Source organism: Phragmites australis, chromosome 23, assembly GCF_958298935.1.
Source record: "Phragmites australis chromosome 23, lpPhrAust1.1, whole genome shotgun sequence".
Taxonomy (NCBI): Eukaryota; Viridiplantae; Streptophyta; class Magnoliopsida; order Poales; family Poaceae; genus Phragmites; species Phragmites australis.
The window spans coordinates 19,094,453-19,112,039 of NC_084943.1; the positions used below are offsets into that span (position 1 = coordinate 19,094,453).

Consider the following 17,587-nt stretch of genomic DNA (forward strand, 5'->3'; position numbering starts at 1 on the left):
CTAACTCACCATCACTAAAATTAGCTAGAAGACTGAAAAACACAGCTCCAACATAAGAGCCAAACGGCTAGCCATTCCTGTAGCATCATCATTCGGCTCTGCTCATTGGTCAAATTTGGCATTTACCTCGGCACTCGTCAAATTTCTGTAATGACTCCTGTAGAGAGGGGAGAGAAGCCAACAGGTTAGTTTTTGTTTCAAAGCTTAATTTTTTCTCTCATCTTTCATAAATTCAAAAAGTAATTTTATAGAGTTCCTGAAATCACACCGATTTTTATACTCAGAATAAATCACACCGATTTTAGCTAGTTCTTACTAAAAATTTCTTACAAATTTGTAAATGAAAATTCTTCAAATTTGACTATTTTTTACTTCGCTTGAATTTTTAGGCATAAATTTAATTTCAAAAATTTACTTATATGGTAACTGCTCTTATAATGCGTGTGCTTATGTGATAACTGCTCTTATATATTCTTATAACGTGTATGCTTGTGTGGTAAATACTCTTACAATATGTGTGCTTATGTGGTAAATATTCTTACAATGTATGTGCTTATGTGGTAACTGCTCTTACAACACGTGTGCTTATGTGGTAACTGCTCTTTCAAATCCTTACAACGTATGTGCTTATATGGTAACTGATCTTACAACATATATGCTTATGTGGTAACTGCTTATATATAGAGCGGAGATATAACCATTGAAATATAGCCGTTGAACAAAGTAGTAATTAGAATAAAACCATTACAAGATACAACCGTTACGAATAAAAATATAATATATAAGATATGGAGAGTGAGATCTGAGTAATTTGTTGAAGTGCAAAAAATATAGAGAGAAATTTTTTTAAGTGATAGCTAAATAAAGATATAACAAGTTAAATTTCACTAATCTGCTAGAGTTAATCTATTAGGCTGGTATTAGTATTGTTTATGATCCAATGTGAACCCATAGGTCATTGGTTAGGTCCTACTGGTATGGTGTCCAGCTCTACCTACGTTGTTAGGTAGGAGAAGCAAGATATTTTTTAGACATTGGGAAAAAAAACAATCCAGGAATATGTGTAAATCAAGGTTTATATTACGGTAAATAAAATTTATCAAAAATCATCGACAAACATAATTTATTAAAAATATTAGATATACTGAACAAATTTTAAATAAAATACCCGTAAACACAATACATTTTCACTACTGGTGTCCGCTGGTAGAAGCGATACACCGATGTTTTTTTGCCAAAAAAGTTTTCCCTAGAGTAAAAACGTTCATTATTACAAAATTTCAGCCATTGACTCAGCCATTGACTGGCATGAAAGAGGCTAACAAAAGCCCATGCAGACCCAGATTTGTCCCCTCGTAGCCATCGGCTCTCTCCAATCGATCTCCTGCCATGTTCTGCCTTCGCAAGTGTCATCAGCATCTGCGCCGCGCATCTGCGCTCCGGAAAACAGAGCATCGATCGGTGCTTCTTGGCTCGTCGTGGCAGCTGATCAAGCGGGAGGAATCGGAGGCGAGCTACTCATCCCAGCGTCGTCTCTACCACCCATGCCGTAGTAGCGGAGCGGCGGCGGCGCGCAGTACCGTGGGTGAGCCGGCACGGCGTGACAGGGTGACGGTCCTGACCATCGACGGGGGCGGCATCCGAGGCCTCATCCCCGGCACTGTGCTCGCCTTCCTCGAGGCCCAGCTCCAGGGGCTGGACGGGCCGGACGCGAGGCTGGCAGACTACTTCGACTACATAGCCGGGACGAGCACCGGCGGGCTCATCACGGCGATGCTGGCCGCGCCGGGAGAGGACGGTCGCCCGCTCTTCGCCGCCAGCGATATCAACCCCTTCTACCTCGACCACGGCCCGCGCATCTTCCCTCAAAAGTGGAGCAAGCTCGCTGCTGTGATAGCCGCGGCATGGGGCCCCAAGTACGACGGCGACTACCTCCGCGGCACGATCCGGGAAGTGCTCGGTGACACGAGGGTGCGCGACACGCTCACCAACGTCGTCATCCCCACCTTCGACGTCAGGCTACTCCAGCCAATCATTTTCTCCACGTACGACGTACGTATCTACCACGTGCTCGGTTAGAGGGAGGCTTGCGGAGGCGGTTCCAGACCGGCGGTGTGGTGGTGCGGTGAGGCAACGATGGCATCTCCGAAGCTGTGGGTGGCAAGTAGGTGGTGGGAGGGATTGGCGGCGGGGGCGAGAAAAATGGAGTGGCTAATGATGAGCGTAGATCCGGCGACGGAAGAGCCGGTAGAGGTGGCTGGAGGCAAGCAGGGCGGAGGAGTGTGTTATGGCATCGTAGGAAGGAAGAAGCGTTGAGAGAAACAAAGAAGGGAGAAGATGATTAGATACCGTTAGATTGGAATCGAACGGCTGTGTGTCTGTCGTCTGAAAAGATGTCAACTTTCAGGCGTATGAAGTTTAGCACGACTTAGTATAGTGGCGGTTCCAGAGATTTAGGAGAGCCTGAGCGGGCCATGCGAGAGATAGGCGTAGGTCGTGCACTCGCTCGCTGGGGAGATGCTCGTGCAGTCGTGCGAGCTGAGCTTTACCAAAATTTAACCGGCCCATATAGTAAATTCCTTCATTACCTACATACATATATTGGGGCGGGTCGGAGCGGAGACCGAGCAGCTGCCCAGGCTCGCCGGGCCTTGGTTCCGCCACTGACCCAGTATGTTATAAAACATGTCATGTGTGCAGAGTCACTCATACGGATCATGCCTTGGTGTGCATGTTTCTGCAGGCCAAGAACACGTCTCTGAAGAACGCGCTGCTATCCGACGTTTGCATCGGCACGTCGGCGGCTCCGACCTACCTCCCGGCGCACTGCTTCCGGACCGAAGACGCCGATGGGGCGGCGCGCGAGTACAACCTCATCGACGGCGGTGTCGCCGCCAACAATCCTGTAAGTACACAACCGAATGTCATGATTGCGTTCCCGGCCATCAGAAGCAGGCGATGGCCGGGAACGTATGTAGGATCCAGTCATCCAGATGTATGCAGGATCCAGATGTGCGTGCTTGCACCTTGCAGACGATGGTTGCCATGACGATGATCACAGAGGAGATCATGGCCAAGGAGAAGCAGGCGGAGTACCTGCTAAAGGCGCCGGAGAAAGACTGCGGCCGGTTCCTGGTGCTGTCTATCGGCACCGGCTTGACGTCCGGCGAGGAACAGTACACTGCGGAGATGTGCTCCAAGTGGGGCGTTATGGGTTGGCTGCGCAACAAGGGCATGGCGCCCATCATCGACATCTTCATGGCCGCCAGCTCCGACCTCGTAGACATCCACGTCGCCGTCAAGTTCCAGTTGCTTCGCAGCGAGAGGAACTACCTCCGCATCCAGGACAACACGCTCGACGGCGTGGCGGCAGCGGTGGACGCGGCCACGCCGGAGAACATGAGGAACCTCGTCCAGGTCGGCGAGCGCATGCTGGCGCAGCGGGTGTCGAGGGTCAACGTGGAGACCGGGAGGTACGAGGAGGTACCCGGGGAGGGGAGCAACGCCGAAGCCCTCGCTGGCCTGGCGAGGCAGCTCTCCGAGGAGAGGACGGCAAGGCTCGAGCGGCGGGAGGCTGTGCCAGCCGGTGGCGCAGTAAGGAGCGCGGGTGGTCCATAGAGTGCATCTGCTTCTTGAGCAGGATTTTGTATTTCGGTTTGCCCAAAAATTCCAGAATTCCCGAAATGAAACAAGTCTGGCATAATTTCGGATGAAATTTCGTTTGTAATTGTTTGAACGCATTAATAATTTTAAATTTTGATTTACATAATAAGAATATCTTCCATTGCCATTAGTAGGAAATGCCATGACTAGCCTAGTGGAAAAACACACTGGATCAAATTCTTAACCTATATACGTGAACAAAATTACCAGAATACATAGAAATTTAGTGAAGTTTCATCAAAATTTTGTTGTTCATGAAATCTTCTTCAGGCCAGCCTTCATCAATGAACATCAGGCTGGTCATTCTTGTTTTTCCGGAAATAGTGAGATCTAAGCACAACGCAGCAAACCCTACACGTTAGCATAACCCTACACCTTAGCATGCTACTAGCAGGGGCGGATCTATCATAGGAGCGGAGGAGGCTCAAGCCCTCTTACTCCTTTGGTGTATTTGAAAGACTCTAAGCCCTCTCTTTATTTTTAGACATAGAAGAGGGAGATGAAAGAGGGGGTCAATAAACCAGTTGGTTCCTTGCGCTGGCCCTCAGGTAGTTAATTCGGGTTCAATCCTTGGCGGCTGTTCCGGAGATGCTGGTTTAGCACCTCTGTTGCCGATAGGTGTGAGCCCCCGTATTAAAAAAAAAAGAGGAAGAATAAAAAAAATGAAAGCTTAATACTTGGTGGCCCGCCACTAGCTATTAGTGATATAAGCATCTTCTTCCAAAACTGTTGTACCGAACCGCGACACACTTCTCCAATCAACACGCTAAATGTGGTCAATATATATAATTCATGAAGGCAATGGGGAATGGAAAGAGACAAATTTAACGAGACAACAGCAGCAATCGATGCACAAATTCCTATCCCATCAAGGCTTTCTACATCCGGAATGAACGTACTTAGATTATCTATTACAGTACCTCTATGAACAGTAAAGTGTTACAGCGAGTAATGGCAGGACACTGTTTAACCAGACTCATATTATTGTATATTTAAGAGGACACACGTCCCTTCTAGAATGGGTACCGATCGATTCTCCCATACGATTTTTAATCTACTTTCTTGTGAAGACTGACACATTCGTCGTCTAACTAACTTACTATAATTAAGGAGTGTAAAGCAGGAACTCGATCGTTGGGTCAGTATAGTTCTATTTCTATTTATTTATCCGAATTAATACATATCTATCTATATGAACCGTTTGTCTTGATAATGTATTGGAGGTTGATACATACACAAATATATAGCTCCCCTAAAAACTCGTGTTGTTAAATGCTAAGTAAAAATCATCAATAATATGCTTCATAATGCAAAATAGAGCAGTAGCAAGCGGCCTAAACAAAATAGAAGCCCTAAATTTTGATCGCACATGATACAAATTAAATTGGATTTGTCTTGCCGTACTATTAAATATTAAATGGTGTACCTCTGTCCACCCAGGGTTAAACCTTAGATTTGCTCCTTTTATATCTCATTAAAACGGAATTTCTTTTATTAGTAGATAATGTATCCATTGATAACGAGATATTTATAATGATTTTATAAATATTCAAACTGTATAAACACGTGTCACGTGTTGTACCGGTGTTTTTTAAAAAACGGTGTTTCTCGAAGAATGTGATCCCTCTGCTATAAAGCGATGTCTCTCAAAGAATGTGATCCCTCTGCTGTAAAGCGATCGATGATGTGCCCTTGTAGACACCTTAGCTTCTGTTTAGTCCTTCAAGGCCATCTCCTACTAGGAAAGTAAATTTACAGATTCGGGTGGTACAGTGTTTTTGCGGTACTGTTCACATACTGTAGCGTCGCAGAATTGGTGCCAGCGCTACAGTGCTGCGGAGAGAAAAAAAATACCCTGCAAATCTGCGAAATTGCTGTAGCAACACTGTTTACAGAGATTGTGGTGGTCCGGAAGAAAAACCGCCTGTACTGCTGCTACAGTACCGCGAAGAGAGAAAATGAACCTGCAAATCTGCAAAGTTGCTGTAGCAACACTGTTCACAGAGACTGATTACTGTACCATTACTGTAGCTGTAGTGTTCACAAAGTCTGCCCGCGGGATCGGAGAGAGAAAAAGAGAAGTAGAAGGTAGAAAATAGGGTAGCTGTTGGAGATGAAAAATAAAAGATGCTGTAACAGTGATAGGGGATGTTGTAATAATATTTTTAAGGATAAAAATTTAAAATAGCTATTAGAGATAGCCTAATAAGCCTTTAGCAGCCCATTAAATAAACCTTCTGGCGCTTTCCATCAACTTGTGCGACACCAATTATATGAAACTTGTTTCGATGTTATGAATAAAATAACTACAACATTGGTCGGACATCGTAATCGCTTGCCTTCTTGCGTGCTCATGAAGGAAGTATGCCATGTACGGACTTACGATTAAGTCGTCATCCTGCTTAGACCACCAAAAGAAGCTAGCTAATTAAATAAAGCAAATTAAGTAATCATGACGACTGATTTGTGACGTAATAGCAATAAGCTAACCAGAGAAGCATGCTTGGTTGATTTCAACCCTGTCGATCGGGAACAGGCAATGTTCTATGTTCTTAATTCAGGCAACTCCCCTCTACTCATTTATTGGGACCTCCGTTTTATACTACTCTGTACTAGCGTATTGTAAGCACAGATTGTGGCATGAAAACCAAATCAAACAATGCTAAGTTGTTTATGGTTCTTGCTGTGAAACCTGTACCGTTACAGAAATGGTTATCTTTGCTTTATTTTCACTATCAATTCAATAATAACCGATAATGATATATATATATATTATCACTGTTGATTTATAAGCTCAAGACACATATAAAAATCAAGACAACAAGAACCGACAGTGATTATAATTATCACTACCGATTCATTACACGAACCAGCAGTGCTATTTATATTATCACTACTAGTTCTTTTCTAGAATCGGTAATGATGTTAGTTCATCAAAATGTTTTTAATAACTGATAATGATAATATCTATCACTATCGGTTGTAAAGAAACAGCAGTAGTGATATCCAAAAATCTGTACGTCTTCACGTGCCCACCTGCTCGGTTTCTCCCAAGCGCTTTAAATATTTCACACTTGATTGCTCAAGCTCTTACTCAACCGCTCTCTCGCTTTCACCCTCTCCCCCTCCATTGCCGCCTTCTCCGGCCACAAGTCCCACACCTACGCCGTTGTCTAGGGAGGAGGAGGAGGCCCCACCAGCGCGATCGTCGGACGAGGTCGAGACCACGGACTCCGGCTACTTGGCGGGGGCCCCCCCTCCGAGGACAAGGTGTGGGACTTTTTCCTCGACGAGCCGAAGGCAAAGAAGCCCCAGTCGAGCTCGGATGAGGAGGAGGAGGCTGGCAACGAAAACGACGATGAGGATGACAACGACTACTTCTTCGTCGTCGTGGCCGACGATCGGTAGTTGCATTTAGGGTTTTTTGCTTGCATGGGTTTAGGGTTTTTTGCGTGCGGCCGTGCATGACTTTTATTTTTGGCATACAGTAATGGGTTTAGTTAGTTAATTATCGATTAGTGTGATATAAACCATAATATTATAGAGATTAGTAATGTAAAGCTCGGTTAAATTATTGCCTGACTGTTTAAAATTTTATTTTATTTTATATCCTGGATTGAGTAACACTATCGGTTTATAGTTGGTACCGGCAGTGATAAGTATATAAATCGATGGAAAAAGCTCAAGAACCTACAGCGATAGTTTGTATCACTATCGGTTTGTTACATGAACCTGCAGTGATATATACAATTACTACCGGATCTGTAATTGACAGTGGTAATCATGTATTATCACTGCTGGTTCAAAAATTAATAGTAATGTAATTTTTGAATCAACAGTGATAACTTTTTTTAAAAGTAGTACTGCTTATCTGGGTTTAAGTCATAAACTCGGTACATGTGCTTGTATTTTTTTTATATTAAATTCTAATAGGAATAATATATACATATGTGGGTGTGTTTAGTGATCAAAGCACGGCACAGACTATATGAGGTTATGCTTCCAATCTTATTTAGACTTACGCTAGAATACAACCACGTGAGCGTGTGTGAGTGTAAGTGCGGTGTAAGTGCGTGTGTACGATTGATTTGTACTTAAAGAAACAAAGAGCCAGTTACAGGCAACTCATGTCCAGCAAGTAAGGGGCCTGGTCAGCTAGCTAATATAAGCATTAGACTGGATAGATCATTCGACCTCAAGGAAAGGAAACTTGTCAGGCGGAACAATGGCTCCCGGAAAGTCGAGCAACAAGACGAATGAGTGGAAGTAAAGTTTATCGATGGCTATGCCCTGTCCATGGGGTACATGTCGATGGACGTGAGCAGTGGCAGGCATGCCTTAGGGCGTGGGTGTACATACGGACACCCAAATTATTTTATAAAAAATTGACTATATATTATATGTTACAGATGTAGATATCACTAGTTGTTAATATTTTATAATTATGTGCAAACAATAATTAGCGTGATAATAGTCATACCGGTTAGTGTTAGGATTACGTGGATTTCGTCTATATTCTAAAATCATTCATCATCTTTAATATTACTGGGATAAGTTTTCGTGATTATATATGCAGATTCAAATACATAGCCAAAATCTCACTTAGAGTACTATCACCGATCACTACTATTTTTCAGAAAGCGATGAAGGTCTAAAGGAGTTCAAACAGATCTAGACAAGTAGATATAAAATAAGATATGTATATCAAAGGATTTGGTTACCAAGAAAAAAACCCGAGGGCTATTGACATGCATACTGGTACATAGAAATACTACATATTTTATCAAATAAGTATAATATAGCAGGCAATAGCTAGTAAGCATAATTCAAAATATTACATTACATAGATATATAGTATCCATACTCTATTCCATAGATAGTAGTTAGTACTGGTCTGGATCGGAGGCAATAGGCCTAGTAAAATGCGGATAGTCCAATCTAAGAATCGGATAATTTGTATCTGCTAGATTTTTACAATATCATATCCGTATCAGTATCTGTATAAAACTATCTATATCTACATCCACATCTGCACAGATATAAAAAAGACTTACCATACCCATATATGTATCTACACGGATGGACTATCTGTTCCACTTTTATCCCTAGCTGTCAGTGGCCTAAATATACAACATATCTTAGTTATTGAAGAATTTTTTTAACTATATATATTTATTATTAAAATATTATGCCCGCCACTGGTGCTCACTTGGACCACCGTCGTCCTCCTCGGTGGCTACGTTTCCATGTTAAACAAGGATTTTTGGCGCATCGCCGTGATTACCCTTGCGCAGACAGCCGGGCTAGTAACTCGACATTCTCTTTTTTCTAGTAACTAGCACCCATTGGTTTTCCTCTTCCTAGTTCCAGACATCTCTTTCTCTTCTGCAATCTGAGCCTCCATCTCTCAAGAGATGAAAATAGACATCGAAATAGGAGGTAGTAATTCTTCTCTGAGAATAGATGAAGAAAGCTACAGCTCTGTTGGCTAACGAAAACTGAAAATGTTGGTCCGATTCAAAATAAACATGAAAACCAGCAGACGAGCCATCAAGAATAGCATGCAAAACTAAGCTTACATAATACTCCGTAAGATAAAAGGTGAATCTCCGGAGCACAGCTAACTCGAAGAAGCAACCATAGGTTGAAGAGGAGGGATAGTGTACCGGAGAGTTGAACCGAGAGGACCTCCGCTTGGAACTTCTTGCCTTGAGAGAAGTCCCGGTTCAACTATGAGGCAGGTGGATGATCCCCCATTTTGCGAGGTGCGGGTCTTCAGCTTAGGAGGCGACATGGAGGAGCAGGGAGGTTGGGGTGGCTGGGATGGCAGTTGGGGCGGAGGGGATGGTGGCAGCGACGAGGGAGCTAGGGCGAGAACGGGATCATGAGATCAGTGTATTGAACGTTACTCTATCATAGAACGGAATGTCACAAAATACCCTTTCTGGTAGCCTGAAGGATCCACACCGCAAGTACAACACGATGAGTGCATTCCCAACAAACGTTTCAGAGGAGAATCATTGCTTGTAAACTTGAACATGGATAAGCTGACCTTGCGCAAAGAGTTCCATTTCAGTGCAAGCACTCAGCACACTAGACAGAACATACGGTGTAGGAACAATCCTGACCGATGCATCTGACGGTACAGCGCAACTGCTTCTCTCTCCGTATAAATTGATGATTTGCCACTCGAAGGATTGATCATTTGATTATGATACCACTTATGTTATTGAAATGTGAGACCGTCTACGTAAATAGTTGTAGAACAAGATGAAAAATAAGCAAAACCACTTCTTAACGGTAGAAGAAAAAAAATCAATTGACTCCTCCTCAGTATGACGCCGGTGGTGCTCGTCATTGCATCAGTGACGCCGCGGGTGTCGTTGTTGTTGGCGTTTGTTAGTGAAAAATATATATATCTTTTTCACAAGTAAAGTGTGGCGAGAACAAACTCATATAAGTGGTTCTAGTTTGAAGGACAAGTAAAGAGGGTAAGAGTACTTAGAGTTTTCAGAAAGATCAGTCCTCCTTGGCTTGGAGGCTAAGGATCAGTATTTATACTGATATTCAGAGTGTGAATGTATAAACGTGTCCATATGAAGCCGATAGATATACAAGTTCTTTTCTGTACAGCAAGGTATAGGGATAACCCCCATAAATCATCGCTATGGCTGGCGAGGCGGTTGTCCTGGTGGCTGATCGTCTATTCTGTTACTGCACTATATCAGCATGTCAGGCGGTCACCACTTGCACCAGTGTGTCAGCGGCCACCATTTGACGGGTATTAAATGCCAGTCACTTTAGTGCAAGTGGGGAGCGACCTGTGGGCCCCCTCCTGGTTGATCTCCCGAAAGGACAGATGGCTCTGAGAGCCCGGAAGGTCCTGAAGGCATGGCTTCCGAGACCCCTCTGGAGCAATAGGGTCTCGAAGGGATCCTGAGCCTGATGGTCCTCAGATCTAGACCAGTGGAGCTCAAGGACATCAGGGATCCTTGATGGCAACCCCCAAAAGTAGCCAATCATGGGGACGACCTATGGTGGGGCCATTCCTGTTGTACTTAGAGTAGGGCCTCCGGTGACCTTTGGCTCCTTGACCTTGGGCCATCGACCCTCTGGTGGTTTTAGCTTCGGGAGTGTCGGTCCAACGGTTAGGCGGAATGCCTAACGCCACATGCGAGGAAGAACATTAAATGTAGCCTGTGGTTTAGTGATGTAGTCGTGTACTGGTCAGGTAGTAGTGGGACGTGTGGCGCCTTGGTATTGGAGGGTCGTAGAGAGTGGTTTCACTTCCCCACGATAGTGGGAAAGGGATGGGATAGGACGTGCTCCCGTGCCTCGAGGTGACAACGACTTCTCGTTGGGTGGATAAAGCAGGAGTCTTGACCAGTTAGCATTCTCATCCAGCATTCTCGCCTCTTTTCCCTTGCTCTCACTAACACGCCCGTTGGCCACTGTGTCTCCATTCTCCATCACCATTGAGCGTTCCTTGCTGTAATTCCAGGGTCATTATGACTTGCTTGGGTGCACGTCGCCGAGCCGGATCCCCACCGGGGGGCCGTGAGGCATCTGCGAACCAGGCCACCACGCTGGCAGGAACCGCAAGGGCCATTATTCCCCTAGCATTTCCTGGTCCATTGTGCCAGTAAGAAACACCCCTATAGACCAGAGTGTTGGGGGAGTCAACCATCTCTGTGGCCGATCTTGACCACATGTTTGAGGAGGGGAAGATCCCCTCCAGGTCGGTGGCCCACCTTTGCGCAAGGTCAGCTTATCCTGGCCCTGTGGAGTCATGAAGTGGTGGTTTTTTAGGCATTCTTTGACACGGGGCTTGGGTTCCCAACCGTGTCGCTTCTTGAAGCGATGCTCCATCACTTTTACGTGGAGCTCCTCAACTCTCAACCAACACTATCGCCTGTCTGGCCATCTTCAAATGGGCTATGCGGGCAAAGGGCAGTGATAGTCGGGCAGAGCTATTTGCTGCTATCCACGAAGCAAGCTGCTAGCTGAAGCCTCGGACAGAGGGCGGGGAGATGTGGGCCCTCTTTTTGGCAGCATGAACTTTTGGCTCTAGCCGGACTATCAGAATGCATTCATGGCGAGGGCCATCAATAACTGGCGGTACACCGGGTGGACAGAGGGATGGTTTTACTATGATGTAGGCTTTGGATGTCCCCTCCGTTCTACCAACCAGGACATCCAGTACGTCCAGACCCCGATGGTAGATGTCCCTGAGGCTTAGTTGGTCTTGAGGGTGGCGCTCATTCGGAGGGTGGCCCAGAATATGAGCATGTGTAACCTCGCAGAGGAGCTAACAATGTTGCTCCTTTGGCCTCTTCAGGCTGGCCGGCACCACGTCTTCGAACAAGTCGAGGAAGGAGAGTCGAACATATATTCCGGGCCCACCACAAGTTCCTTGGCCAGCCCTTTGTCATGGAGCGGGACCAGCACATGGAGCTGGTGGGGAGCTAGGAGCAACACAACCGGATCTGCTCCTGCTTCGAACTGGCAGCTCTAGTGTGGCCGGCTCCAGTGGAGCCCCAGGCCATGGGAAAGCATGGTCGCGCCACGAACTCTGCAACTTTGGTGATTACACACTAGGCTTGGACTCCGCCTGGCCCCACGGGTTTGTGTGGCAGCTCGACAGCCGAGTCATCTGAGGTCGTGTCAGACATGATGAAACGCTAGTGAACACCTGGTCTCCAAGTGGTGCTACCAAGGACAAGGCCCAGTCCGAAGGCTGTGACACTGAGAAGGGTATGGCCTCCCTAGCCCGGACCGTCCAAATGGCAAGATTGGAGGAGGGAGCAAGGTGTCCCTGGGCGACTCTATGGCGTGGGATCTTGTCATTCCCTTTGCCAGAGTGGATGTTTTGGGCCCCACGGATATGGTGACTGGAGACGCAGGTAAGACATTTGCAACCCCTTTTTTATCTTGATGCTCCGGTGCTTGGGGATCCTAACCTTCGTATTCCTTCTGGTATTCAAAGGCAGTCAAATCAGAGCTGGCCTCAGCCTCCGCTCCCGAGGTCGTGGCACCCTCGGAGGGCATAAGGACTATTTCGATGGTGCCCCCAACTGCCACTTTGGAAATGGAGGTTTTGGTGCATAAGGGCCTTGTGCTGGGCCATGGCCTAGACCTTGTGGACAGCTCGGGGGGAGACAAAACCTTTACGACGAGAGCCCCATTTTTTCAGGAGATAGGCTTATTTTAGCCCCGATCCTTGGACTGTCATCTCATCCATCCTTTCCTACATCTTGCAGCAACTGCTACTAGTGGAGGCACTAAGTTGCTCATAGTGCCAGGCCCTCGCAACAGCTCATGAAACCGAACGGGAGGAATTGGCGGCGCTTCGAAGTGCCCTGGAGGAGGCCGCGAAGTGTGCAGCCTTAGTGGAGGGTCATCTGCAGGATGAGATGGTGCGTTAGTAGCGCATGGATGGTTCCCTGAAGGAGGACGTGGCGTGATGAGAGCGTGTGGAGGCCTCACGGCTCAAGGAGGCAACACGACGGGAGTGCTTGGAGGTCGCAACCCAGGAGGCTGTCGAAGCCTACCGGATCACTGTGGCCACATTTCAATAAGAGCTGAGGGTGGCACGGGCGGTGGAGGATGTGCTGCAAGCGGAGTGCCAACGGCTAGTCGAGCGCATCACAGAGACTGCCCATGCCCTATATAGTGCTCTGACCAACCTTGGTGCGAAGGGCCCATTGTTGCCCTTTGGACTAGATGTTTTGGTCTGGATGCTTTATTGATTCTGATCCACAGCAAGGGTGGTGGCCAACGCTGCCGAGGCCTATGCTGGCTCAAGTGTCCTGGTGGCCTTGGAGCTTCAGCTGGCGCTTCAGCACCGAGTGGGGTTCCACTAGTTCAGCACATTGGAGCAGCCGAACCCTGGCTTCATGGTTGAGGACATCCAACCCAAGCCACCCTTGGCGCAAATTCACGCTGCCTTGGATGGCTTCCACCGAGGAGTATGAGCGAGGCATGGCTTGCATGCGACACTTTGTTTTATGTCAGAGCATGTGAACCCAGGTGTCCGAGGGACTTCGAGTTTGGGAGTTCATGCTTTGCGCCCACATGACTCCTCTAGCATACTACCACCACTTGGGCAGCCTCCTAGGTCGGACATCGCTACTCAAGGACAATCGCCACACAAAGATGATGCTTCGCAGGTTTGGCCTTCAAAGGTTTATTCCTCAGTAGGCTTTACTCTTTTGTTTCTCTTCTTCTTTTGTGGTGTTGGTCTAGCGTTCTTGCTTCATGTATCCTAACTTTGCTGGCTAATCTTTTAGCAGAGCTATGTCTCTCTTTAGTCTTGTCCATTTACTCTGTTGATACACCAGGATGTAAAGGCTATGGTGCTAATACTTGAGTAGGACTTATGCGTGTAGGTAGGGCGACTTGAAATAGCTGGAGACATCCCAAGTGTTCGAACCACCGCTTCTAGTGAGGGGCCTTAGGCGTCCTGATCCTCCAGGACTATGTTGTTTTCCTCACAATGGGAGCGCTTCGTCCATCCTCATGATTCCCAAGGACGTGTGGAACTTGGAGTGGCCACTGATGTTTTGGTGAAGGCGGAGCCAGGGGGTCCCTCTGTTTTTTCTTCAAAGGCTAGCCCGAGCTCCATAGGGGTAGACGAGTGGTGGGCGAAATTTGAGGCTGCTGGCCCGCATGACTCTCGGTGTTTTGTTCTCCCTCATGGCCCTGATGGACATGTACCATTGGACACCCTTACATAAGTTATGGTCCGAGTTAAGGAAGAGGATGCTAAAGAGGTTGCAGAGGTGTCATAGGAGCTGGATACAGCCTTTGCATCGTACCCTTTCCTGGCGGAACCAGATGCTCCATGGGTTCGAGGGGGTTCTATTTTTAACAGGTCTTTGCACTCGGGGAACCTATGTCATCACTACGGGCACCGGTATAGGTCTTCCCATAGGGTTGGTGGCTCCAAAAGTAGGGGCCAGTCCTCCTCATCTCGTTGTACTTCGAGGAGGTGTGGCAGCCTGGCGCGCTTGCTAAGTGTAGATTGATTGTATGACGTATCGCCGAGTGTAACATTTTTACATATTATACATGACTAATAAATTGATGTGTTGATTTTACTCGTCTTACACCTACTCCTATACTCCAGAGGTTCTCCCTTTCCCTAGCCCCCACGCACTATGCGGTTGTTGGTGGCTGGAGGGTGCGACAGTAGGAACACCTAGGTGTCTTAGGTGCGAAGGGAGCGAGTGATTCTTGGTACTAGTGACTGAATGCATTTACTTGGACCTTGACACGATCAATGATAATGCCTTTGGGTGATGGAGGGTTTGGACCTTGACACGAATAGCGGAGGATTTTTGGACCTTTACACGACCGAGGTTGATGCCTTTGAGGTGGCAGAGAGTTTGGATCTCAATGTGACCAAGGCTGATGCCTTTGAGGTGGCGGAGGGTTTTTGGACATCGACATTATCACGTCCTAAATTTTTAATCACGTAATTAAACATAATCATACTTTTTAAGCATTATGTTTAATTTTGAGCAATTATAATTTTGAATACTAATGCAATTCATTGAAATCATTTGGATGAGGGAAAAAAATCCGGGAGAGAAAACGATTGAATTCGCAGCGAAAATGGACCCTTTTCACTTACCTGTGGGCCCCACATGTGGCCCCACCCTCCAACCAATCAAGTGGGCAGCCCCCACCTGCCCTCTCTGTCTCTCCCACCTGCTCCCCTCACTCTCACATGCTCTCTCTACCTGTGCAGCAGCTGGCTCTCCCTCTCCCTCTCTCTCTCAAGCCCTCTCTCCATTTCTTCTCAAATCCGAGCTCTAGAGAAGGATTGAAGGTATGCATGTGGTACCATTGCATTCTAGAGCTCATAAGCTACTTATCCATCCAATTCATTTTCATTTTCTCAAAAGATTCAAACCGGATTTGATGTCTTTTGGTGTTCTTGCTTGAAGCACAAGGAACACCGGAGTTCTTCGATTTTCCTCCATTTCCTCTACTTCCCGGTGGTCACCCAACTCCACAAGCATCTTGAGTAAGTCTCTTAGGCTCCTCATGGCAAGAATTCGTGGTTTGGTTGGTCGATTTTGAATTTTAGCAAAGTTCATGAGTTTTTGAGGTTTTGGACCAAAATGAGGATTTAGATGAGATTTGATTTAGTAATTGAGTTTCTAGATGGTTAGTTAAGTTCCAAACTTTCCAAACTCTCCCAAACATATCCCCTTTGGAGTGGAAAAGATCGCAAATCGATTTGGCAAAATTTTCCATCAAATAGGAGCAGTTCTGGAAAGTCCGGAACCTCTAGAAAATTGTTCGAAGGTTCCGCAGTCTGGAACCTCCGCAAAAAAGTGCAGATTATCCGCAAAAATGCGGAGGTTCCACATAAAAGTGCAGATGGTCCGCAATTACTATTCATCAGACGTGTTGAGGTTTGTAAAATTCATAATTAATTCATCCGAAATCCGAACGATGTGAGACCAGTTGCGTTAGCTTCATATGAGTGTGAGCTACGTGTTAAAAATGTTGCAACTCCAGAAACTATTTGTAAGAATTAGTGAGTTATTTAAATGTGTTTCGGCTTGTTTAAGTCACGGTTAGTTGTTGCCATGTCCTAAAATTATGAAACCACTTTTGTTAGCCTTGTATTAACATGCTCTACACATTAAAAATACTATAAGCCATGAGATGAGTGTTTGAATTCCGTTGGTTAATAAAATACGCGCTGAGGTTTAATGAGTCATTGAAATGGTTTCAATCTTTAACATTTCATAATTAATTGAATCTAAACCCCTTATATAGTATATGACCATGTTTAGGTAGAGTGTGTCTAGTGTTCAAGTTGAATCGATCAATGAATTGGCGAAAACACATTTCCTGTCAATGTCCGGAGTGTCCGGAAGGTTCGCAAAAATACGGAAGGTCCGGAGAAATCTCCAGATAGTCCAGAGAATCCCTGAGTTGCGCAATGTCCAGATGTTCCGCATAATTTTGCGGATAGCTCGCATATGTCCGGAGGTTCCACACTTTCGGCAACTTTTCAAATTGGTTTAAACCCCAATTTTGTTCCAGCTCGCATGTTTGCACTTTTAACATGTTTTGCACATCTTATGGCATGCATTGTTTTGCACGCATTATTCTATTTAGAGAACGGCGATCCATCGATCCCGACGAGTGAGGGCGGTCCGGAGGCACCCCACCTGTTCGGATGTGGAGTTCCCCTGGGTAGTTTGGTAGAGGAAAACCGGACACCGTAGGCCGCTTGCATTGTTTAAGGCCGATCGTTGGGGTAGTTGTCTTTAGCACTTACCTTACTCACCACATGCCGATCTAATGGTAAGACGAGCCGAATACCTTCGCAGTTGTGGCTTTGTGGGGCCTGAACATCGACGGTGTGAGCGGACGGGCATGTAAGTGGTACTAGTTTACTCCGAGAGTAGTTCTAGTATTGCCATGCCGAGCGATGCATGCCGCACATGGTTGTTGCTGGTTGGGAAAGGTTATCACGAGTACCTTCTTGTGTGCACTTTGGCCAGTGGCACAAGCCGAATGGTCCTCATGTCGTGTGGGTCTAAGAGTATCCCCCTGCAGGTGTATAAACAGTTTGAACTGTCATGCTCTCGGTCATAAGCATGCTATTGTTTCATTTGCACCCGGTCGTAGAGTTTCGAGTATGGTTTGTGGTTCGGTATGTGGGCAATGGTGATGTGAGAACTTGTTACTTGTTGATGTACATGTTGTTACAGTTACACTTGTTTAGTTGTTAGATGGAGGGTAGTTCTTATATGTTTCGGTAAAGTTTCAGTCGCTCACACATATATCTAGGATGCTTAGTGGATATATTTTACTTAACCTGTGGTTCATCCTTGCTAATTATCAGTGCATAATCCTTGGAGTCGTGCTATGTATATGTGCTCTATATGGTTTAAGT

The 17,587-nt window shown here is 46.1% G+C and overlaps 1 protein-coding gene across 1 annotated transcript; it reads left to right on the forward strand.

The window, feature by feature from the left end:
- The first annotated feature begins 1,342 nt into the window (after positions 1 to 1,342).
- Positions 1,343 to 3,753, forward strand: LOC133906352 (patatin-like protein 1). The gene is made up of 3 exons (XM_062348224.1): positions 1,343 to 2,052; positions 2,744 to 2,905; positions 3,034 to 3,753. The coding sequence occupies exons 1-3, from the start codon at positions 1,390 to 1,392 to the stop codon at positions 3,616 to 3,618; spliced, it is 1,410 nt and encodes a 469-aa protein (XP_062204208.1). The 5' UTR covers positions 1,343 to 1,389; the 3' UTR covers positions 3,619 to 3,753.
- The last annotated feature ends 13,834 nt before the right edge of the window (positions 3,754 to 17,587 follow it).

Excerpts from the sequence above, each read along its gene's own strand:
- LOC133906352 (XM_062348224.1), top strand. The coding sequence starts at position 1,390 with ATGTTCTGCCTTCGCAAGTGTCATCAGCATCTGCGCCGCGCATCTGCG. Across the intron at positions 2,053-2,743 it reads TCATTTTCTCCACGTACGAC|GCCAAGAACACGTCTCTGAA; the intron begins GTACGTATCTAC and ends ATGTTTCTGCAG. Across the intron at positions 2,906-3,033 it reads GTGTCGCCGCCAACAATCCT|ACGATGGTTGCCATGACGAT; the intron begins GTAAGTACACAA and ends TGCACCTTGCAG.